Genomic DNA, 23,824 nt, shown 5'->3' with positions numbered 1-23,824 from the left:
AAACCCTAATAACTTGAGACAGCAACAAGGGCAAAGCTAAGGTTACTGTGCTGTTCTAGTTCAGGTAGTGTGAGATTCACTAAAAAATCTGCAAGTCAGGGAGAACGTGAAGGCTCAGCTGGCAGTCAATACATTACCCCCCCACACCCCCGCCCCCCATGAAGTCTGCAGCTTTTTTCTATTTCTAAGCAATCTATTGCAATGTGATGAAGAACTAAGATTTCACACTATTAAAGACAACAAGTGATAAATTGAAATGACATGATTCTGTTGCTAGTTTATTGCTGAAGTAATCCAAATACCTTTTTAGCTTTTGAAACTGTCAAATTAATTTGTGCAAAATCTGTCAGGAGAGAACTCTGAAAGCAAACCAGGGAAGATAGATACCCTATTATATTTTCCTTCTTTTTTAGTGTATGACTTACTTCAGGCTGCTGCATTTTCTAACACTACAGACTAAAACACAGATGTGAAATAAGACTTTCCATACAAGCCACACTGCATGTAAATGCTAATAAAATTATTAAAACAATATCTTTATTATTTTCTTTATTAAAGGTACAGTTCAAACAAGATGAATGCTACAACAGAAACGCAAGGCTTACTTCTGCTATTATGTGAACCATACCTTATTCTACTTGATGAATTTATTTTAAAAACATTTTTTGATTTGGCATTAAGAATGTTAGAATCTTTCTTAAAATTAATGCCTAGTTTTCCTAGCCACAGCAATCCCTTCCTATCAAGATGAATAAACCCCTCCTTTGGTCAACCAGGAAAGGCACTATAATTACTTCTGTATTTATAGGTATGTGAGAACTTCAGTTTATCCATTTAGTACCATCCTGGGTGATTTCTTTGGCTTTACTCAAACAGAAGAAAACAGAATGACACTTCAATAAACATAAGGGGAACAATCCAGGAGAGCGAACATAAAACCAAATACTTAGTAAAGAGACCTGTTTTATTAAAGGAACATTTTCCAGGTGTTAATTTTCCACAAAAAAAACCCCCAGCTTTAGATGCCATAAGGCCTGCACAGAGTTAAAGATACTAAGAAGGATACATAGGAATATACTGGCAGACACCTCTGAAAAAGGTAGCCTGAACGCATACTGATGCACTACAGCCTGCTTCAGCCAATGTGCGGTTTACTTTTGAACAAATTTTAATTTCAAGACTGAGTATTAGATAAGGAAAGAGATAAAGCTTTATGGTACAAACTTTTCTGTCTTATTCCTAGAGACCCACTGAGTATGTGAATAACGCTTTGCTTTGAAGACAGTGTTTTTCAAACATTTGAATCAGTCCATCCCTAAACTCCTTAAACACAGTTAAGTCTGCTGACTATCATGTGCTAAAAAGAATAACTGTAGCCTGGAGAGCCCATTCAAGAGCATTTAGCTCACCAAGTTTTTGAAGGCTATATATTGATATATCAAGTTCTTCATGATTGACATAAAAGTGTCATAAATACACACTAATACCAGAAATACATATATGCATGACAGAATGTTAAAGATGGGGCTTTAAATTAATGCAGTAGGGTAACAGAGTTTGGAAATCTTGCTGGACTATTAAAGACATTACAGGGACATGAATCCTAGCTCTAAGAGCATAGATCTCAAACATCACAGCCATGAAGCTGCTAGGGCCCAGTCTGCGCCAGGGCTGACTGCCATTCCTCATGAGGCTAATAGGCTTGGACTGTGCTCAGCATGATGGGGAAGGTGACTTTGTACCTGTCAAACAAGATATGTATTGTTTAAGAACACAAAAAATTGCTTCACTTTAAAGTTAGACTTGCTTTGGGTTAGAGGATTGCAGAACTTTTGTTTCTAACTTACATGTTAACATCTGTTTCTTGCACAAGGAGTTTCCATCATACAAACATACCTGGTATGCGTACAGCTTAATGGGGCTAACAGTGCTGCTGACTTCAGCGATACCAGTAATTCCTATCACTCAGCAGTATAACAAAAGAATTAATGTAGATTTTAAACAAACATATTTACCAATGCTGCTACTTGAAATTGAGATACTGTTACATCAGAAAAATACTTATGAAATATTTACAGGAAAACTCCCTTTCAGAGTAGCTAGCAGTAGATGCATATAGAAAGATGTATGACAGTTCTGAATGGGATCCAAAGTAAATAAAAGACATTTCTTCCTAACTTGCATCATTAAACGTAAGCATGAAAACTGTATTCTTCATTAGCACTTTTTGCCTTGTTCAATATAAGTATTTGTCATTTAACAGTTAATTGCATGTAATACTACTCAATTCCTGACCTTAAGTGAAAATACAATGGATACTATGAAAATTGATGTGAACAAAAATCCACTCTGATATTACAAACACTTTAATAGCTATCAATAACTAGGAAGAGTAGACTTACTGTCTACATGACTCCATTCACTAAATATAAACAGATCTAATGTTAACTGGGAATGTTTTGAGTTGTGCCCTTATGCATTCATTGATATAAGTAAAATTACTCTGCAACAATAAATAACTGAAAATGTGTAAGACCTAACAGCATATTTGAGTATATGATCTCGTGTGTATATGAAGCAGTTTTTCAAGTCCTGTATTACAGGACTTAACAGAAAACAATATGTATCAGGAACCTTTGGGGGAGCATGCGTACCTTCACTCCAAAGTGCGTGTCCACTTTGGTACTGTTCACTCTGGAACAGTAATGCAGGTATTTCTGGTTTATACTATATTTGGAAACCTACACTAGCAACATTTTGAAGAACAAATTTGAATTAGTGGCCCATGGTTTTGACACAATTATTAGTCTAAAAAAAAAAAAAAATAAAAAGAAAAAGAAAAAAGATTATGGAATATCTCTATCTAATCACTAAAATTGTAAAAACATCCTCTGGTGCTCTTTCTTCCTGCCAAACTTTGAAATGTGAAGGCAGCTATTACAATTGGTAGAGCCATAACCTGCCAAGGAGCAGTCACGGAGAATTTTGTAGGCAGTTACTTCATCTGATCCCTCTCCTTTTTCAGTGTATTACACCTTGTTCTGGTCTTAGGCTTCCACTGACTTTCATTAGATACAGTGTGTATGTGGCCAAAATTCAATGCTGGATATGAGTTCCACATCTGTTATGGATAGTACAAGGGTCTGTTATTTTGGCATCTAAATTATATAAATCCTGTTTCTTCAAGAGTTGCACATTAAACCTGAATTTTTATTTGTAATGGGAAAACATGTAAATATGATTAGGCATAATACAGAATTAAAAATATTAAATTGCTAGCAAGTTAGTATTTTGAGACTTTGTTATTTCTTTTGTGCATTTTTAGTGGGAGGAAGCTGAGGTTTTGGCTTTAAAATTTCTGACTGGCTTAATCACAAAAAAACTGAGTCCCACTAAGGTGATCCAAAAGTAAAATTGGGAAGGCTTGTAGCTCTTCATTATCCTTTCTTGATTGTGCACCAAGTCAAAGCTACATTCTACAAACAATAATTCTGGTCATATTGACTGAAGATTTTAATAAGTTCTAACAATGTGTAATATTGCGAAAATACCACTTAACATACATTAATACAAAAGCTGTGAGCCAGTGATTGCAGGGACCATTTACTATGCTCCTAAGAAGCACAATGGAGTGACTTGTTAAGAACATACCTGGTAACTCATTTTACAATCATAAAATACTTTTTTTTTCTTATTTCTTTGACTGACGGTATACAGATTTAAATTGTATGACTCCCACTAGAAGTAGAAGAGTTATTTTGTAGAAGAGTAAATTTTTCTTTCTTTCTTTCTTCCTCTTTCTTTCTGATTATTGATCCACTCTTGATCCAAGATCCATGCTTATGAAGTGCAAATTATTCCTCATCTTCAGATTTCTATCTTTGGTAGGAAAGAAATATCAGATCTTACTATCACATTGTGTTAACTGCTACCTTGGTTTCTTTCCACCCTCATTTCAGCAAATGATGACTCACAAATATTAGGTTTACAAGTTAACATCTCCTAAAACCTGTAATCTGGTCTCTCACCTTCAAGAAAATATATTGCAAGGAAGAAGAGACAGCATTTGTATAAGCTTTAATATATACATATTTCAGAACAGCGTTCATTAAAATCATGTTGGGATAGATGCACTGGAGCTAAAAAAAGCTACTCTGTAATTAGAAAATGTGATATTGAGTTACAGGTCTTGCAGCTTGCAAGCACTGTTGTGTATCAGTGGTGCTCAAAGATTTACACTGGACTGGCCCTCATGACCAGAGAGCTGTTAGGCACCTAATGGGAGATTTCTGTTCTGCATCAAATGCAGTTAAACATATTTTCAATAATTACATAAGGACATATATTGTAGTTATGTAAATGGTACATAAATATAAAAGGAAGCAGTATATATTAACTAACTACACAGAAAGTACCACAGAGTTATTGCTATCTCATGCTTCTACTAATACCAGTTTTCATATCACATACAAATCTTTTCCAAATCTCAAGGTTTACAAGAGAACGCAAACAATTTTACTGGTTCTTGGATCTGGCATTGAGTTGCAGTAGCTCTTAATTGAAACCTACATAAAATTTCAAACCCCAGTAAAAGTTAATCCACAGTGCTCAAATCCTCAGGGCAACTAAATTGAAATAACTACACCCAACTTTAATTAAATGACGTTGTCTCAAATAACAATCAAGGGAAAACAAATATATTTTACAATTTGTTTTGTAAACATATTTACTCTTCTGTTAGTTGGCATTTTTTGTCTCAGCAAATGTAACATTCTATGGGATTTACTTCTCAAGAATTATTCTTACTTGTCTTTCCTGCAGTGAAAGGGAGAACAAATAACTTTTAAATTCTGCTATCAATGTGAAAAATCCTCTGGAAACACCATGATTATGTTAATAAGAAAATAATTTCTGTACTTCTATTGTTTGAATTGTTTAAAAAAACATAAAGAAATCTGCCCATTTTCTGTTATTTTTATAAAAAACCATACAGTTCAGAAAATGTTTTTATGGCTTTGATAATCAGGAGTACAATTATTTTAAAAGAAATTTTTGACTATTTAAAAATTTTAGATATCACTGAAATAGCTGTCCTGTCAACCAACTAAAATAAGTTAAATGATTCAGTTTAAACTGGGGTTCTTCATTATGTCTTTTAAAATAAGGGAAAGAGAAAAGAAACAATGTAAACAAAAAGGAGCAGTGTGAACAGTGCTGCCCCTTGACTTTATTAAGAAGTACCTGTAGACATAAAGCTATATATACATAGATGTTTGCAAGATGAAGATCCTACTGATTTAGCTCTAATTAAATATTTCTATTTGTTCCATAACAGACCTATAGAATTTGGAGTGCTGTTAAAAAAAAAAAAAAAAAAAAAAAAAGTGTGTGCTGTTAATATATGTTAATATAGTATTTGATATAGTATTTGAGGAAAACCAGGAAAACCTTTCTTCTCTGCACAGGCTGAACTTTAAACATGGCCAAGTTAGGAAAACTCATGCTACCTAGTATACTTTCCAAACTCTTTCTTCTAGAACAGAGGGAATACAGATAAAGGTTTTCAAAACACTTGTCCAATCTGAAATTAAATTTGATACACTTTATAATCCTCTGACAGAGTGCAACAGAAAAGTAGTACTATAATAGATAAAATTACCGTTTTTCCACTCTTGATAAATGTGGTTCCATCAATGTTAACATTTAGGACAGCAAACTTACAAAAGTTTATTGTTCTATGTCCTACACAAAACAGTTTTCTGACAAAATAGAAATTGCTTTCCTAGATGCACAGAATCATATAGTTAGGAAGGGACATCCGGAGGCACCAATTCCAACCTCCTACTTGGAGCAGGGCCAACTCAAGTTGCACAGGGCCGTGCCCTTTTTGGGTAATCAGTGCATGACTTTCCTCATAATGTAAACAAAATTTAAAATTATCTTAGTATCTATTTCCCCTGTTGTGACTTGTGCCTGCTGTCTCTTGTCCTACTACTCTGCATCTCCAGGATGCACCTGTCCCTCCCTTCATTGTACATTGTGCTTTAGCTGAGGACAACCATGAGCTCTCCTCACAGGCTTCTCTGCTCCAGGCTGAACAAGCTCTGTTCTCGAAGCCTCTCCTCTGCAACACGTGCTCCAGCTCTATCGTGGGGGCCTTTCACAGGTGTCCTTTCCCTGTATCACTGCAACTGTTGTGCAGGGAATCTCCAAAGCACAGTACTCCTGACCACACATGCAACAAGTAGATGGAAAAAATCGCATCCCTGAAATGATTTAGAGAAATATTGATATTTCTATTAATACTACCCATATATTTAAATATTGTTTTTCTCCTAAAATAAATAAACATACACTTATAAATAAATAAATGTGCATTGGTTTGCACATTCACTGCCGTATAAATATATACTTCTAACCTCCAAACATGATGTGCAATCAGGTCAACAAGGTACTACAGTAAAATGGTCTTACCTTAGGATTGGGAGATTTAATGAGATGAGTACTTACTACACCAAAGCCTTTATCAAAAAATGCAACCAGGTATATAATAATTTCCTATAGTTCTGCAAACTAAAATTTAGAACATTATTTTAGTAATCAGTGACTGAGCTTTGACAATGTACCCTGTCCAAGGAAGTAAAAATAGAAAGAAACAAAAAAATTCAATGGATTTTTAAATTATGTCCTGGCAAACCTTAAAATGAATGCCAGTATGAATCAAAATTCCCTATACAGTTAAACCATAGAGAAGTCAGTAAAGATTCCTTTGTACCTAATTTCATTTGAAAAAGGTAATTTATGAGATCCTATATAAAGAATATAATGCTATAAATTCTGCAGAGTGGTTATCAAATATAAGGGTATTTCAAGCTTTAACTTGAGCAAAATAGAATTGTAAGAAAACTGATGAAGTAGTATACAGGGTTCAGCAAATTAGTATATTTTTATATATTTAACTACAAATGATAGCATGAATTTGACAGCTCTCTGATGTCTTCTAATATCTCATTAAATCAATCTAATATTGTTTCAGCATTTTTTTTCCTGGTTTATTTCAATTAAGTGATGTCAAAAACAGATGTGGGCTGCTCAGCCTACCATACTTTTCAATGTGCTTGGAAAATCCTTTAAAGGTACTTGCAATCAGAAATATTCACCAAATAATTTTATTAATAACTCACTGTGCTTGAGTTTATTACATAAATCCTGTTCCATAATCAGGATGACTGAAGTTTTATTAATGCTAAATAACAGTAACACTTCCAAGTACGGTACCAGAGAAAATTATCTAGAATGCATAAAATACTTGTTTTGACATAACTAAGACAAAATAACAAACTTGCTGCTGCTTTACAAGTTCTCATGAACATTCTATTGCTAAGAATATAAGAAATACATAATACTCTAATAAAAAAATAACAAAGTATTGTATTAATATATTAATATTACTGCAAATTCTATAGTATATAATAAGCATTGTATATTTTAATATATATAATGTATATAATAAATACTCTAAGAAATAGAGTAGGCTTAATTGCAGGCTTTTAGTCACATGATGATAGCCAGGCTGTTTGAAAGCTTAATTTTTATGCATTGTTTTAGACCACAGTCAGGCTAAATATTCTACTTTCCAAGAGAATTAGGACAACCATTGAGGACTTTTTATTCCCTATACTGCAAATTTAGTTAGTAATGAGAATTTAATGGACAGTTAGGGCCACACAATCTTATTATCAAGGCTTCCCTTCAGCAGCTCCTGGAGTGAACTGTCATTCTCAATAGACAAGCCACCATCTCAATTTGCATCTCACATATAATATTCTCTCAAAAGGGACAAGCATATTTACCCTTTGAGGTTTATTTATCATCAGTCATAACACATAATGTCCTATCCATTTTATTCATCATAGACTTTTACAAGTTCAAGCTGTGCATGCATGCTATTTACTACTGGTAGCTTCATGGTCCATATGCAAAGTCTTTTTTCTGATTGTGAACAATTTTACCTATTTCATTTTTGCCAGTGGCCAGGGATAAATATTATGGAATGTCATTGATTGAATATTTGCATTACACATCCTGTTTAAACACAAATTAATTTCTTCTTTAATACCCAAGAGAAAAAGCAGAAATGTCACCCATCCCATAAGAGTCATGCTACCCTCCAAGGAGACATTTATTACAACAAGGTGAAGGTGCAAGTACTGGTCACAGCGGTAGCAAAAAGAAAGCAGAAGAAGCTGCAACAGAGCTAGCAAATTGATGCAGACAAGTCCTCAGTAGGTCATTTCCAGCCTTCACTGACTACTTTGCCATTACTGTTATCCTCACGTGCATTAACTTTTTAAGTGTAAAGCACAGAAAGGTGTTTCCTTGCTAAAATCACACATTTGTTTCGCAATGCTTGACTGTCTCCTCTTGACTTTGGTCTAAACTAAGAAAAATAAAGTTTGGGACCCTGCTAATGAGACTATTTGTCTTAAGCCTCTCCAAATGGCTGGTTGGAGTATGGGGACACAAACGGGGTCACCAGGTATTTTGAGACCTGCTAGAATTCTCTGTGGGAAGAGCGTGCCCTGCCTGCATACCTTACTGTGCAATTTTAACATGGTGCTGTTCAGCACACTACTGTGAGCTGTTAAACCCTTCCCACCTTTTGTCTTAGAGGCTGCTCCATTTCAGGGGCATATGTGGCTCTTGCGCTAGTTTATAGTTCATAAAAGAAAGCTTCAGCAGATGGCAAGATCATCACCGATATGATGTGCACTTTTAGGACATGTAGCTATTATGTAAGTAATTCAGAACTGCAGAAAGATATCTGCTTCTTCCTTCGACTGTCCTCTGAACCTCTCTTACAAGAAGACAGATCATATGAAGCAGGGCTATTCCCACAGGCTGCAGACCTCTTGGTTCAAAGTTCTCCTTTATAGTGCACTGCACTTCACTATAAGTGTCTTATTTCAGTTTACCTTACTGTCTAATGAATTTTTTCACATTTTCTGGGTTTGCCTACTTGCATTCACTAACAGTAGTTACAGAGAGAAATACTGGATAAGTTTAAGAAAATAATTATTATAAGCCACATTCCAATATTATTGTTATTGTTACTGTTATTGTTATTACTACTATTACTGTTAATATTACTATTATTAGTAGTACTATTATTATTAATTGAATTTGCCCATTGAGTGTTAACAGTTAAACCGTTTCTGTCTTATTATCTGAAAAAGATGATGATAGCCTTTTAAAGCAAATTAAAATAACTAACACACTCAGCATATTCACTTCTTTTGCATGTTGTTCTATAGAGTTTTCTAGTCACAGTCTACAGGTTTGTGCTACTGAAAGAAGAAATAGTTAAACAGATAGGAATGTTTTTCAGATAGTTTATTGCATGAATATACAGTACAGAATTGCTTATATGGACAATCATAAAACCAGCCTCTACAGCAATTCTGACCAAAAGCAATTTACTCATTTGAATCTTATGAGTGTAAAACTCCTGTTAAACAAAAAGCCAGGCTCAGGTTCATTTAGTTTTGAGAGTAAACATATTACAAGATAGATGTATTTTTAGTAAAAGGACTAGGATAGGGACATGGCTGAGCCAAAAAAGTATTTTATGACAAGATACCCAACCTACGGGTGTCTCCAGTTTTCCAGGAAGATAAGAAGGACAATAGCGTTTTTGCTCTTACACTGGATTGTGAAGCTTAACTCATAAAGAGCCTTAACCAAAACCATTAAAGCCAATAAAAAACTCTCATTGACTTTAATGAGCTTTTGTTCAGGTCCTTTACATGACAGCTGAAAGACTGCCATTGACTTCAAGCCCTAATTTTATAATGCTTTTTTGCATCCTCAGCTTGGAGGCATGTGGAAACATAGAAATGTAGTAATAAGAGTATTATATTTACCAAAGAAATCCCCATAAGACAAAACTGATTATTTTTTAATTCAGAGAGCGTTATTCACTTCATGTGTGTACATCCAGGAAGATATATATATATCAGTTATCTGAGAAACAGGTACCCTTACATGTTGGTTGTATAAACATCTCTTCACTGCTGGATACAACTCCACAAATTTAACCTGGACAAGTACAGTTTATAATGATATATCCCTTGATTTAGCCAGTTGGATCCCAAATATAAGTTGTCATTTTGTCTTTATGCAGGTATTATCCTGGCTGTGCAAGCAATGACAAGAACTGATCTGGCATAAAGTTAACACTTTAAAATCTTTAAGAAATTTGAAACAGCAGAGGAGTTTAATACTTGATCAATTCTATATAATACATCTCCTCATTTCTGATCTAAGAAAGCAGAAATATTGCCAGGAACAGCAATGTTATATTTCCTATATTGTCAAACTACAACCTCATAAAAAAAAGGCCCCACAAAACAGGAAAATTACCAGAACCGAAAATAAAAGAGAAACTTTAAAAAGTGGTATCATAACTGTATAAGCTATCAATTCTTATATTCCTGAAGTATGCTAACTAAAGAATGCTAAACTAATATCATAAAATCCTGACTTCATTCTGTAAGAATTTTAAAACAGTAAGACAGTTAGTAGACATATCTATTCTAGTTGAGGTAATTAAAATAAATTTCCAGCAATATGTAATTTTTATCCCCTTAAATAATAGTAAAAAGATGCAAGTTCTCTGAATATTTATTGGCTTCTATTCAAAGCACCTATTTTCAGCATTATGAATGGCTGACACGACATATTCGCAAACCTGAAAGACAGCAGTAGCACAGCAATAGTATAACATTTGCCATTCCGTATTACACAAACCATTGTTTTTTAAGGACAATGTACAATAACCGTGCACTATTTGTGTCCAAAATTCTGGAAAAGTAATTGATATCTAAGTTTTAATCACAGAAAGACTTAACAGCATTTCTAATTCAGCACTACCCACAAATGGCCTGTTATTTTTGTAGTATCAGCTAAGGTACCAACTTTATTCAAAGACTGACTGAGCAGAAAGAAAATACTGACCCCTTAAAAAACTTAGTTAAAACACTCTCATTTTATTTACACACTCCAGGAAAATGTCTCTCTATGCCTTATTAACAAATTTTAGTCCTATGAAAACCATGCAGTAACAAGAGATAATATAATTTATTATTTAATATTATTATTAACTAAATAAAGATAATCTGCCAAGGGTTTACATTTTAGAAATTCATATTTCTCCAAAGGTGCATCTAATTTAGAACTTGATTGGTATTAGGGTTTTTGCTTTATCAAGCTAACCCATTAGGCCATTACACATATTCTTTTTCTCCAAGAGAAAAAACAGATTCTAACATCTGTTCTCAATCTGTTTTTCCATAATTTCCTTTTATGCCCCATGTAACTCATTAAGCTCATCTACAAAACATTACTGTATCTGACTGTCCACACTATATATGCCTTTCTATTATAAGATTGCATTAAAATTGAAAATGGTAGCCTACAACATAATCCACTATAAAAATACACAGGTTTTACTGAATCTTTTGATCCAAGAAAGTAGATCTGCTTTTGCAAGTCAGAATTGTGACACACATAATATTTAACCTAATCTTTTAAGTGACCTATATTCTAACAAACTGAGAAAAATGTTTTACCATTGTGCAGTCTGTTCCTTATTACTGCTGCAGTCTTATGAGAGAAGAAGTGTTTAAGTTCACAAGAACATACTTTCTGAATGGCTTGAAGAGAGTAATTTTAATATTTTAATTCACTTGTGCAAGTGATCTCCAGAGTACAGCAGACAGAGGGGTTGAAAATGTTCCAGTACCCTAAAATCTAACTTGTTTAGAATGCAAAAGAACCTGGAGTCAAGTGTGTTCTCATAAATATACTTTTTATTTTCTCCTACAGATTAAAATTTTCTGTATTTTATTATTCTCAAGCTAGTTTCCAGCCCTGTGATCTCTTCTGCCCCCTTTTGCCTGCATTCAACAATTGCTTTTTTGATTTAATTTCAGAGGGAAACACCTATTTACAGCTGACTTGCCCATAATGTATTCATCAACACAATACAAAGGTCATTTTCCCTGCAGAAAGCTAAGGAATTCACTGTCAAAAACTGTCTCACTAGCTCTTGAAAGGTGCCGCTGCTATAAGAAAAGTGACATGCTATCCAGTGTTAGCTAGCAGATGATGACTAATGTGAGGTCAAAGCCTAGTGAAGGTGATTTTCTAATATTTACAGGCATCACTGAATTGAGTGAAAATCTGAAGGTATTCAAATTTACCCCAACACGTTATCTTGCATTAAAGCTACATGGTGCCTCCTTGGGGATTTTACTTTGTATTAATTTCTGTGTGAGCTGCTGCAAATCAGCAGAAACCAATGCCCAGCTGCTGAAGTTTCCTCATTCTCTGAGTCTATATTGGCAATATATTTGAGAGTGAAAAGAAGATTAGTGGCTTTATGACTAAGATTTACCTTGGGAACAGAGAGTGAGACAGAAAAGGAAAAGCCTACTAAAGGAATGAAAGAGACAACTGCACAGGATAGACTGAATTCAATCCTGCAGGAAAGAACCTCTAAAACTAGATGTTAGAAATCTTAGAGGATAGTAGAAGGAAAGTAGTAATGAAAAATAGCAAGAAACAGAAGCACAAAACAAGTGAGACAAACCAAAAGAGGGGCAAAGGCATCACATTCCCCAAACCAGAAAGCAGGCCTTTTTTGCAGTTTTTCCTGAGAACAAATTATTTCAAGTTAATAAATGGTCTAAACTTCCAGAAGCTAGACAAACCCGTAAGGTCATTGTCATTAATTCAATAGGGTGACTTCTGTATGAAATCAGTATGAAATGCATAAGGGTCAAAAAATCCAGCCTTCCCTGTGACAACCAGTGATTTTTAATAATATTAGAAGATAGGTCTTCTACTTTTATAATATAAGTAGATAAGTCTTAAAAACCTATGTCAAAATCCTGGATATGGAATAGAGCAAAAAGGATTTGTACTTCCACAGCAGGATGCACAGCTTATGCAACTATACCCTGCATGCTAGATTAAGTTAAAACAAGAACAGGAATCTACACAAAGTGTAACAAAACCAAAACCAGACCAAAATCGTAGTGCAGAAAAAGCATTTACTGTAACAGATGCACACTTTTACCAGTCAAGAAACAGATTTTTCAGGTGACATTTTGTCTTTATTCAATATGAAAATGACCCTATACAAAAAAAAACCCTTAACTATCTCTTTCTGGGAAAGTTTTGAAATGTCTTTTCCATCATCCACAGACCAATTTAAGAGTTAACACTTACTAAGCACAGTTACGGTTTCGTAATTCTTTATCCCAGCATTGGCATTAAAGCAAGACTGAGCTACTGGGAGGGAACAATTCCAAATTACATCAGCTGGCAACAGGTCCTCAGGGAGCATCTGTCAGTTATAGGGAGCTGGCTTGCCCTCTGGCTACTCCTCCAGTACATCCCTCCAGATTTAAAATCTATCACTTCTCCTTCCATGTGGAGGAATTAAAAGGAGCCTTTATTTTTTTTATAATAGTTAGGAGCAAATTCAGTCTCCACTGACCAAGATATTTTATGAAGTCTAATAATTCTCAAAAAAATAATAAAGATACAATCACAATCAATTTGTACTTGACGGGTTGCACATATGACCCAGGAGACATGCACTGCTTTTCAGTTGGAAAGCGTAAATGATATTCAGAGAATTGACTTACCGGGCCAAAAGCATTGCTGTCAAAGCTGTGTCCATGGTGATCACCTTCCACCCAGATATGCCCATGTGGAACTTTCACATACTTCTTTTTGTATCCAATGGTTCTAAAAGAATTGCAAAAATAGCTAATTAGTTTAAAAAAAAATATTTACAATGTTTTGTTAGGAAAATTCACATATTTATATTTTTCAAATTTGACCTTGTGTACCATCCCACACTTCCTTAATAAAACCTGTGCTGAAGTCCTTTAGACTTCAAGGGTGCTACTGAAGTCAAAATACATAACAATTCTGTGTGAGCTAATTGCACTATCAGGGCCTGTTTACTGTGTTGTTTTGGCAAAAATCAATTCACAACAGGCAACAAGAGACTTTTCAGTTAAATATAATTAAGGGATTCTTATTTCCATCTCTAACAGTTCTTTAAACCATCAGATTTTATCTCAGGTAAATGCCAGTGGACACATGTTGCAGTTGCATAAATATTTTGTATTGATAATGCTTTTCTTCTGAGGTAGGTACTCATCATAGTCTGGCATATCTGAACTGGCCAGATATTGGACAGACATTGGACCTGTGAGCTGTGATTCCTGCAATGCTTATGTCCTGGAGCAGGATTTATTCAGCTGTAGCAAGCTAAACAGGATAAACTTAAAGGAAACCTTTAAGAGAAGGCAAAGTGCTGAGAAAAAAAACTACATTGATGATTCAAGCCATTTTCCATGGAAATTCATACTTGAAGAATTGTCTCAGCACATCCTGATATTACAAAGATTACAAACAGCAGATGAGTCCTAAAGCTGAGGTGCAGAGTATGCAATTCCTGTGTTTAGTTCCCAAGTAGCTGTCATTTTCACAATACCCATCTGCCTCCTACCACACACTTTTGCTTTCTTTCAGATGGGATCTGTTATTCTGCAGTTATTCATGCTGAGAAGTGATTTTATCATGCACCGAATTATTACCATGATGAAGCATTTACAGATGGGACTACGGATGGTGATACTTCTTATTTTGTTTTGGATAACCAAGTCTGTCCATAGACAGAAACAGACTTTTGATGTAGTTTCTTGCCTCTAGCTGCTCATCACTTTTCACTGTGGAAGATATGCCCCCAAAGCAGGAAGCAGAAGGAACACACTCTAACACTAAAGAAAATCAACTGAAGAGAGAAAATCAACTTCACCAGGAGATTCAGCTGAATCGTGCAACAGCACTGATCAGGGATGTTCAGAAGTTTAAATGAGAAACTGGTTTTGGTGAGGTTTATTTTGCTTGGGGAGATGGTGAGGATGTTATAAGGACAAGCTAATTAATAAACTGGAGACCATGAAACATTACATGAATAAGGAATCTTCAAAAGTGCATTTTATTAACTTTATTTTACTTTATTACTCAAATAAAAATAATAATCATTTACTTTGCAAGTCACAAAATCTGACCCATGCTTTTTAAAATGGCTTTCTCTGGCAGCTAAAAGGATGAGCATGCCAAAACTATATTCTAATGGAAGTTCTACCTGTACTTTTTCTGGAAGGTTGAAAAAATATTAGCTTATTTGCAAAAAAAAAGACTCTGATTTTCATCTTTCTTTAAAATAGTTTCATATTACACAGTCTTCAAGATTGAGTTCTTAAACCATTCAAAACAAAATGCAAAAATGTCCTAAATTGGTAAATATATGATTTCTTAAACACAGAGACTACCTCTGTAATAATTTAATTACGCTAAAAGAGCAATTTATTACTATGCAATTCCTTCCTCTTTTTTCTTTTAGGATGGCTTTTTGTTGTTTCTTCTTAATAAGTATGGCGTATTTTCTGGACAATACAATTATTTTTGTTTGGTGATTCCATAATGCTTTTTTCATTGATAATTTCTTTTATAAAGTACATATGAGAATATATTTTACTACAAACATGTTCTAAGACATAGGCTGAGAGAAGTTGGCCATTAATTCTCTTCTGTTTGATTAGACACACTGAAAATTATTAAATAATATCTTCCATCAGTGATAAAGGCAAACAATAGCACAAAAAATACTTAATTTTCTCTTCCATTCGTCTTCCTGAATATGGAAGAGTAGATTGTGATAAAGTTTTGTACCTTTAAAGGCTTCATGCACAAGACTGAATTTCATCCAGAAGGGTGAAAGTATTTGAAAGTTAATTCTGCTGCCATGCTTAAATATCAGGAAAATAATATGGCAAATGACAGTCAGTAACTCCTTCGCAGACTGGGCACAGTCTCCTACCCCTAAATAATCTCCTCTTTTATTGTGATGAGGAAATCACTTCATAGGAAGGAAAATAAAAGCTTTTGCCATAAGTACTTGGAAACAAAAATGGAAAGAATTTGGTCTGCATGAGTACATCTTGCAGAGGTTTGCAGAGACTCTGTGAAAATAGAAACGCTTAACCTGTGTTAGAGAGAGGCAAGAAAATCTATTTTCTTAAGACTATTTCACTCAAAATGTAAGTATAATATTTGCATAGGGCAGTTATTTAGGGACTTTGCATCCACTTTAGCAATCCTCCTGCAAAAAACTATGCTGTGGAATGTAGGTGAAATGTGAAAACAGTTTTATTTGAGATTTTCACTTCATGAATTAGCAATGAATGCAGCAATAAGCTCACATTACAGTAAATTGGATCATCCATTACTTAATATTTGTTTTAATTTTCAAGATAATTTCATTGCTGAATTACTTCACATCAGATCAATAAACAATTCATGCAAGCGAACCAGGCTACAGGCTTCAGGAAGCCATATTCAGTTCATGACAGTAGATTATTTTTAATTACTGTTGCAAAGAAAATATTGACTTTTTTTAAGAACAAAAACCCACAAACCTGTAATTTCTTCTCCTATGAAGACAGCACAAATTGTTTCATAATCAGAATTAGTCAGTTAGTAACACTGCTCCCCTCTTACATGAATCTTGTAGAAATTAAGCACATTACACTGGCCTAAATTGCAAGGAGGAGATCACATGGGTGTGCTATGTTGGCAATACAGCTCTTGCTCTAAATATACAAACTGCCATTCATTCATTGCACTAGCTAACCATTTCAGTTACACATGCTGAATTAAAACTATCACCCATCTTTTTTTTTTTTTTTTTTATTTTATTTACCCATGCAATCCTACAGGGCCAAATTACTCACAGAAATTGTACAACAAAATTTCTGAGAAGGAGGAGTTTGACTCAAACCTTTTTCTTAAGGATAGCTTTGCAGGCCACTGCCATGTCCTTTTTAGTTTCAGGACCATGTAAATAAATAAAAGTATAATGATCAATACTTTGGTGAAAAATTAATATAATATAAAGTGAAAAGTTACGCTGGAATGCTTATAGCACTCTTGAACAGCAAAACCCTCAAGCCAAATATCAAAACCACAATTAGCTCTTCAGGAATTGTACATCAATTCCTTGTGAGAGGCCTTTGCTACAAAGGGAGTGCAGTCAATAATGTACTGTATATTTTGAAAGTAATGTAAAAAACTTTTTCTCTTTCTTAGTTGAGTATGACTTATTTCTCTGACTTTGCCTGTAATCTTGACCTCTGTTAGCTCTCACACAAGAAATTTTTAATTAAATTTAGGAGATGTCTGAATGAATTCTTAGAAGAACAATTGGTGTAAGTAATAATTAACTTAGTATTTGTTAATTTCATATCTAGTTCATTAGCATCAGTTATAATTACTGAAAAATCTTTTAAATTTCAGAAAGCCTCTACCAATAAAGAGTAGTCTTTCACTTTGTGAAATCTACTATACTTGAAGTAAAAATAAAGACTGTTTAACACCTCTTACCATTCCCATTTTAAAGGTTCAATTTAAGAATAGCACACGCAAGGACATTAAAATACCCAGATTTTTATACATAGCATTCAAGAATCTGTTAAAAACCATACTGATGTGTGCAAAAAAACCTTTCAGGTTTTACTGAAGTCTTTGACATGTTAGTAATAACCACCTATGCTACTGTTGCTCAAGTTGTAGTTAAACACTCACTGGCTTAAAAACTGTCTGCGAGAGTTGAGTAATTTTGTTGATCAGAATGTAATGGAATTACATTTATCTTTTTAGGGTTTTTTAAGAAATTGGTCTGAAATTCTGGGGGTTTTATTTTATTTTATTTTACATCTGAGGTACTTTTTGAACTTTTTCAAAATTTTTTTCTCCACAATTTAATAGTTAACAGATGTAGTTATATCTCTCCTTGGCTGAAAAATAATTTCAATCCTGACAGTCAAAAATGAGCTCTATATGGTATTCTAACCACCTGCCCACAAGCAAGAAAAATCTGCTTTTTTTAGGATGTGGTACCAGTGCCAAAGCAAGCAACTTGGCTCAGCTAAGCTGGATGAGGAATGATTGCCTTCAGTTTTATTTGACCTTGAGAAATCAGAATTCTTAGTAATCTGCACACCTCTGGGTGTCATCAGGGAAGAGACACTGTTGATAATTTCCTCTGCACAGGAGATAAAAAAACCCTACAAATGCTTTTGTAAAATAGGTTGTCTCTATCATACTTCAGAGCAACTTCTTTCAAACATCATAAAATGCTGTACATGTGTATTGGGTTTGTGTAGCAAGGCTATGGTAGTGGGTGGGCTACAGGGATGGCTGCTGCGAGAAGCTGCCAGAAACTTCCCCTAAACCTGATACAGCCCATGGCAGTCGGCTCCAAAATGGACCACCACTGGCCAAAGCTGATCTCATCAGCAACAGTGGTAGCACCGCTGGGATAACATATATAAGAAGGGCAAAAAGTTACTCCATGACAGCAACTGCAGCAGGCGAGAGGCGTGAGGCTGTGTGAGCGGAGCGTCCCTGCAGCCCCCCAGGCCGGTGCAGACGGAGGGGCAGGGGGGGCTCCAGGCCCGGAGCAGAGGTTCCCCGGCAGCCCCTGGGGAAGCCCCTGGTGAGGCAGGCTGTGCCCCTCAGCCCATGGAGGGTAACGGTGGGGCAGATCCCCACCTGCAGCCCCTGGGGACCCCACGCCGCAGCAGGGGGTGCCCGAAGGGGGCTGTGACCCCGTGGGCAGCCCGTGCTGGGGCAGGGTCCTGGCAGGGCCTGTGTCCCCGTGGGGAGAGGAGCCCGGGCTGGGGCAGGTTTGCTGGCCGGGCTGGTGACCCCGCGGGGGACCCAGGCTGGAGCCGTCTGTGCCTGAAGGGCTGCGCCCCGTGGGGGGGACCCCGGGCTGGAGCAGTATATGAAGAACTGCAGCCCATGGGAAGGACTCAGCTCATGTTGGAGAATTTCGTGGACAACTGTCTCCCAGGAGGGTCCTCATGCTGGACCAGGGGAAGTGTGAGGTGTCCTGCCCCGTGAGGAGGAGGAGGGGCAGACATAATGTGTGATGAACTGACTACAACCTCCATTCCCCATCCCCCTGCACCACTGATGGTGAGGTAGGGAATTTGGGAGTGAAAATAAGCCCAGGAAGAAGGGAGGGGTGGAGGAAGGTGGTTTTATGATTTGGTTTTATTTATCATTACCCTACTCTGATTTGAACAGTAATAAATTAAGTTCATTTTTCCCCAGGTTGACTCTGTTTTGCCCGTGATGGTACCTGCTAAATGATTTCTCCCTGCCCTTACCTCGACCCATGAGCCCTTCATTGTATTTTTTCTCCCCTGCCCAGCTAAGTATGGGAGGGACAGAGCAGCTTTGGTGGGCACCTGGCATCCAGACAGGGCCAACCCTCCGCAACATGGAAGTTTTCCACCTACATGCATCTTCACCAAATTCACAGAATGAAAAATTAGTAAGATACTCAATTTCAAGTGACACCCAGATCCCAAGACATGAAGCTTATTGTAACATATCATGTAAATTTTATTAGTATCACTGCAGGGAATCTTTCACATGACACTAAACACCTTCCAGCCACGAGGAAATCTCCTTTTTTTTGTCCCAGCACACACATACAGCCATCTGTGTCTTCCTACTCCAACTGCTCCTTTACATATACTACCCTCCTTTGATCACAAGCTGTTTTTTAAATCAGCTGTTTTTAGAAGACTGTATGTGAAGCAACTAATTTTTTTTTTTTAAGTCCACGTTAACATACTATCCATGAGAGTATATCAAAAGGTATGGGAATATTCTTGGTCGTGTGCAGCTATCAACTTCTGCCTCAGAGCTGAAATGTGTTTTCTTTAAAAGTTGCAGATCAGTCAGTTACTGAGAGGCTTGACTTTAAAACATGGATCCAAGTTCAGAACTGTGAAATTGCTGGAGGAGACCCCATGCTTGGGATGCTGCTTCTGGAGCATTGCCAGATCACATATATTGAGTAGGGAAGCCCCAAAAGAAGACATGCCAGAATGACAGAAATTTAAACAAGAGATGCCAATTTGATGAGATTAGGAGCAGCCACTAAGAAGGCAGAGATTTCCTCTGCCTACACTTGGGCAAATTTTTTAGCATCTAAACCCTGTAGCTTTCACCTTTTGCTATGAAAGATTTTGGAGTTTCAGGAAAAGTGAAGAGTAATTTACTGGTTTCTTCATTCGGAACAGAAATATGAGAAAGACACAACTTTTGTGACAAATAAGCTAAGCAGTTCAAGCAAGCAAGATGTCAAACTGCAAACAGGATCTCTTTTTTCCCAGCTATAGCATTTCTACCAAAGTGATGCACCGGTGCATATTTCTATGACTCAGCAATGCTAAAAATAAGTAGAAATCTGATATGGAAAGTATGCGAGAAGTTTATAGCTGTTTCATTAATTAGATAATTTCTCACAAAGCATGTCATTTTAAACAAAGTATTTATTTAGCCATTACTTGCTTCACCAGCATCTTCAAAATAGCATTTAATCACTTTTAAAACAAAACACTATTCAGGAAAATTGCTGGATTTGTGCATATTTATCTAAAATGATAAAATGATTGAAAGGACAAATAACAAGCCAGCTCATCTACTAGAGATATTAGCCTCATTTCAGGCCTGAAGTTCACTTGATAACACCCCATTTTGTATCAGACAGGGCACTAGCAGAGAAAAGATTAGAAATAAGTGTAAGAGAAAAAAGATTAGAGATCATTGCTTATGAAAATCACAGAATTTATAGGATCATTGCTATGAGCAAAGGTATCCTTGACAGATCACTGTCCCAGCAAAGAGTGGTAATCATACCTCTGAATCCAAATATATTTGACCAAAACATACCAGACTTAAACTGCAAAAAGGAGCAATGATTGTCTTTAACTGTCTTAATATCACATAATTTCCCAGATAATTCCTCAAGTTTCTGTTCAAGGCTGTTTTCAATGCAATTCATTTTTCTGTTCTGTTTGTTTCTTCCTTTCTTTCCTGAATTTTCAACGTATCCTTAAAACACTCTGAAGATTTTTAATGAGTAAACATCTACAGAGCTGCTGCTGTTCTATATGATCAATGTACATGATAAAATATAACCTTTATCTTAGTGCCCTTCTCTTTCACGTATCTTTTTCTGAAGAAGTTTTTCATGAACTTTGCCATTCAATAATGATTTTTCCCAAAGCTTTAATTTAATTTATTCTTGAACAATAACTATATGAGTTGATAACTTTCCTAGGTTGTCTTTTCTTTTCCTTACATATTCTACTCTGTGCTTTAAAGATAGTCTGTATATCTGGGGCCTAGGTTTTCCTCCTCTTAATGCTTTTACCAATATATATATATATCCACATCACAAAGGCCTGTTACACAGATGCTGGCAAGCATTCTGTGAGTTGAGTTAAAAACGCTACAGCTACCAAAAGTTATTTTCTAGGTCTTGTGAACAGTAGAGCTGTAGCAGCAGTACCAACCAGCAATGCAAATTTCTCTTTCAGTGGAATTTCTTTGTATTCATTTGCCATCACTTTTTATGACTCTCATTTCTAGCACCACATTGGTTTTCTGTAATTTTTTCAACTCATCCTACCTTCATTCAGAAACTATATAAAGACCGCTGCAGATCACTATGCACATAACACTTAGCAGCACAGGAATTTCCCTCTGTTCCTGAGAGTTTTGCTTACAGAGTCAGGAGGCATGTGGCTACCTCAAGCATTTAATATTGCTTGTCCTGCAAAGCAGAACTCATTTTGCTCCCACTACTAAGAACGATGAACTAACAGTAATTTCTCTCCCACAGATGACTTTATCCTTTTTTCCCATATCATCTGTGTGTGGTTTTGGGTCTTCTACATGATTCCCTTCATATTGTGTACCGCTTTCTTTTCCCTGCATGTGTTTCATCTGTTCTAGTACTACCAGCATTCTTATTTTATCAATCTTTCCATGGCAGCTCTCCTCAACTCTTTCCGGAAAATATAATTTTGGTGAATTTTTAATGAAACTATGAATGATTTCTGCTAACCTCTATATGTAAGTTCAGGTAAATTCAGAATGTGATCTTTTGTTCATGGGTGGGGTTTTTTTCAGATTGATTAAATACATTGTGAAGTAGAGCTTAGCTGATACTGTGGAATACCTGTTCAAGGACCATATTCCTTTCAAGGTCCATATATAACTTGCATTACTGCCTATAGTTGTATTGAGAGTATTATTACTTAAAGTTATTATTAGAAAAAACTATATTTGATATCAATATGTATTTTGCAATTTGTTCAACATTGGATAATATCTAAAGATAACTGCATATACTGTATGTATGTGAATGTAAATCTTCCTACACACTTTTACACAAATCTGTCACTCCCATTTAAGACATTGAAGTGACTTCATTCTTTTGCTTAGCACATTCTCTTAACCAGAAGAACCATAATTACTTTCAGGATAAATTAAAATGAAAACAAAAGAGTAATTTAGTGTTGAAAAAGAGAGGAACATTTCATCTGTTGCAGTCAATTTAAATGGCTAACCAGCTTACTGATTCAGCAAAAAGAAAATATACAATAACTCATTTTTCTCTACTACAGGCTTTCACTTGTGAATCTGTCTGATTCTAACTGTCAACACTGTGCCCTTTCAAGTTAGGATTATGGAAATTATTCAGTTTGCTTCATTTGATAAAAGTCCCATTAACCAAACGAGCCTATCATTTCATTACCTTCTCAAATTTCTCTATGAAATTACATTGATAATTAACATGACAGGTTTTTGCTAATATCATTAACATCTATTAACAATATCATATTATAACATATATTAGCCAGGAATCATTTATTAGAATCATTATCATTAGCTTCATAATTTTACCAAGGTAAAAACTTACTAGTTATTCTAGGTCATCTAAGTAAAATTAGCAAACACTGCCATCATTGTCAAATTAGAAATTTTATACCTGTAAGAATGGGAAGATAAATTGACACCAAAAAGGTACTGCTATCAAAAAGATTAACTCTTGCATCCCACATCCTCTTTTCTTTTGATTAATATTGAACCAACTGGGAAAATCACTGGACAAAATTTGAGCTTTAGACATGCTTGAAGGAATTGAAGACAATTGTTTTGAAGTGAACAATTAAGATTTACAATACTGTAAACAGGACCAAGCTTTTACCTGATAAATACTTAATGGTTTGGGCTTAATGACATAATACGGCAATACCTTCCTTTTTCCCTCTTTCAGTAACAGATGTAGAAATTGTCTCTCAGTAATGCCTTTACCAGCCTAAAGAAAAGACATAGTCAAACTTTTTTCTAGACTAAAAGTTATGGAACTTAAAAGTGACTCAGTAGTTACTCTCCAGCCTGAAGAATCTGCAACTATTAAAGAAAGCTCTCTATAAAGATCTTCCTGCTTGAATTCACTTTTCCTGCTCACCCAGCTCCTCTCGCTTAGCAGTTCCTCTGCCATTTCTCCTGCCACAGAAGCTGTCCAGGGAGAAGCTGTAGCCTGACTTTTGGTTACTATCCTGTATATTTTCTTAGCCTTAGAGTGGAGGTTGCTGGCTGTGCCATCCTTCCAACAAATGAGCTCTGTGAGAGGAGGAGGAGGGGAGGAGAGAAAAAAGTTTAAAAAATTCTTTTGATCCCAGAGGCGAAAATCGTGGCATCTACCACCTTGGACAACCCCATTGGCCTATTCCTCTTCTGAGGAAATGCTGAATGGAGACTAGCTCTGTTTTTTTCAAAAAGCTGTGATGGAGTCAGTCACAGC

The 23,824-nt window shown here is 35.7% G+C and overlaps 1 protein-coding gene across 7 annotated transcripts in view; it reads right to left on the bottom strand.

Annotated features, from left to right (window-relative positions):
* IMMP2L (inner mitochondrial membrane peptidase subunit 2) overlaps positions 1-23,824 on the bottom strand; it is a 483,477-nt gene that overhangs the window by 88,745 nt on the left and 370,908 nt on the right. For all 7 annotated transcript variants that reach the window (XR_013929243.1, XM_080394188.1, XM_080394189.1 and 4 more), the window contains exon 5: positions 13,716-13,818. Coding sequence is in view for 6 of the 7 variants with exons in the window: in XM_080394188.1 (XP_080250314.1) it covers positions 13,716-13,818 (103 nt within the window). In the remaining variant the exon portion in view is untranslated. The remainder of the gene's footprint in view (positions 1-13,715; positions 13,819-23,824) is intronic.

This window comes from Falco punctatus (genome assembly GCF_963210335.1).
Source record: "Falco punctatus genome assembly, chromosome: 6".
Classification (NCBI taxonomy): Eukaryota; Metazoa; Chordata; class Aves; order Falconiformes; family Falconidae; genus Falco; species Falco punctatus.
Note: the sequence above shows the minus strand (reverse complement) of the source record. Positions and strands in the feature narration are given on the sequence as shown.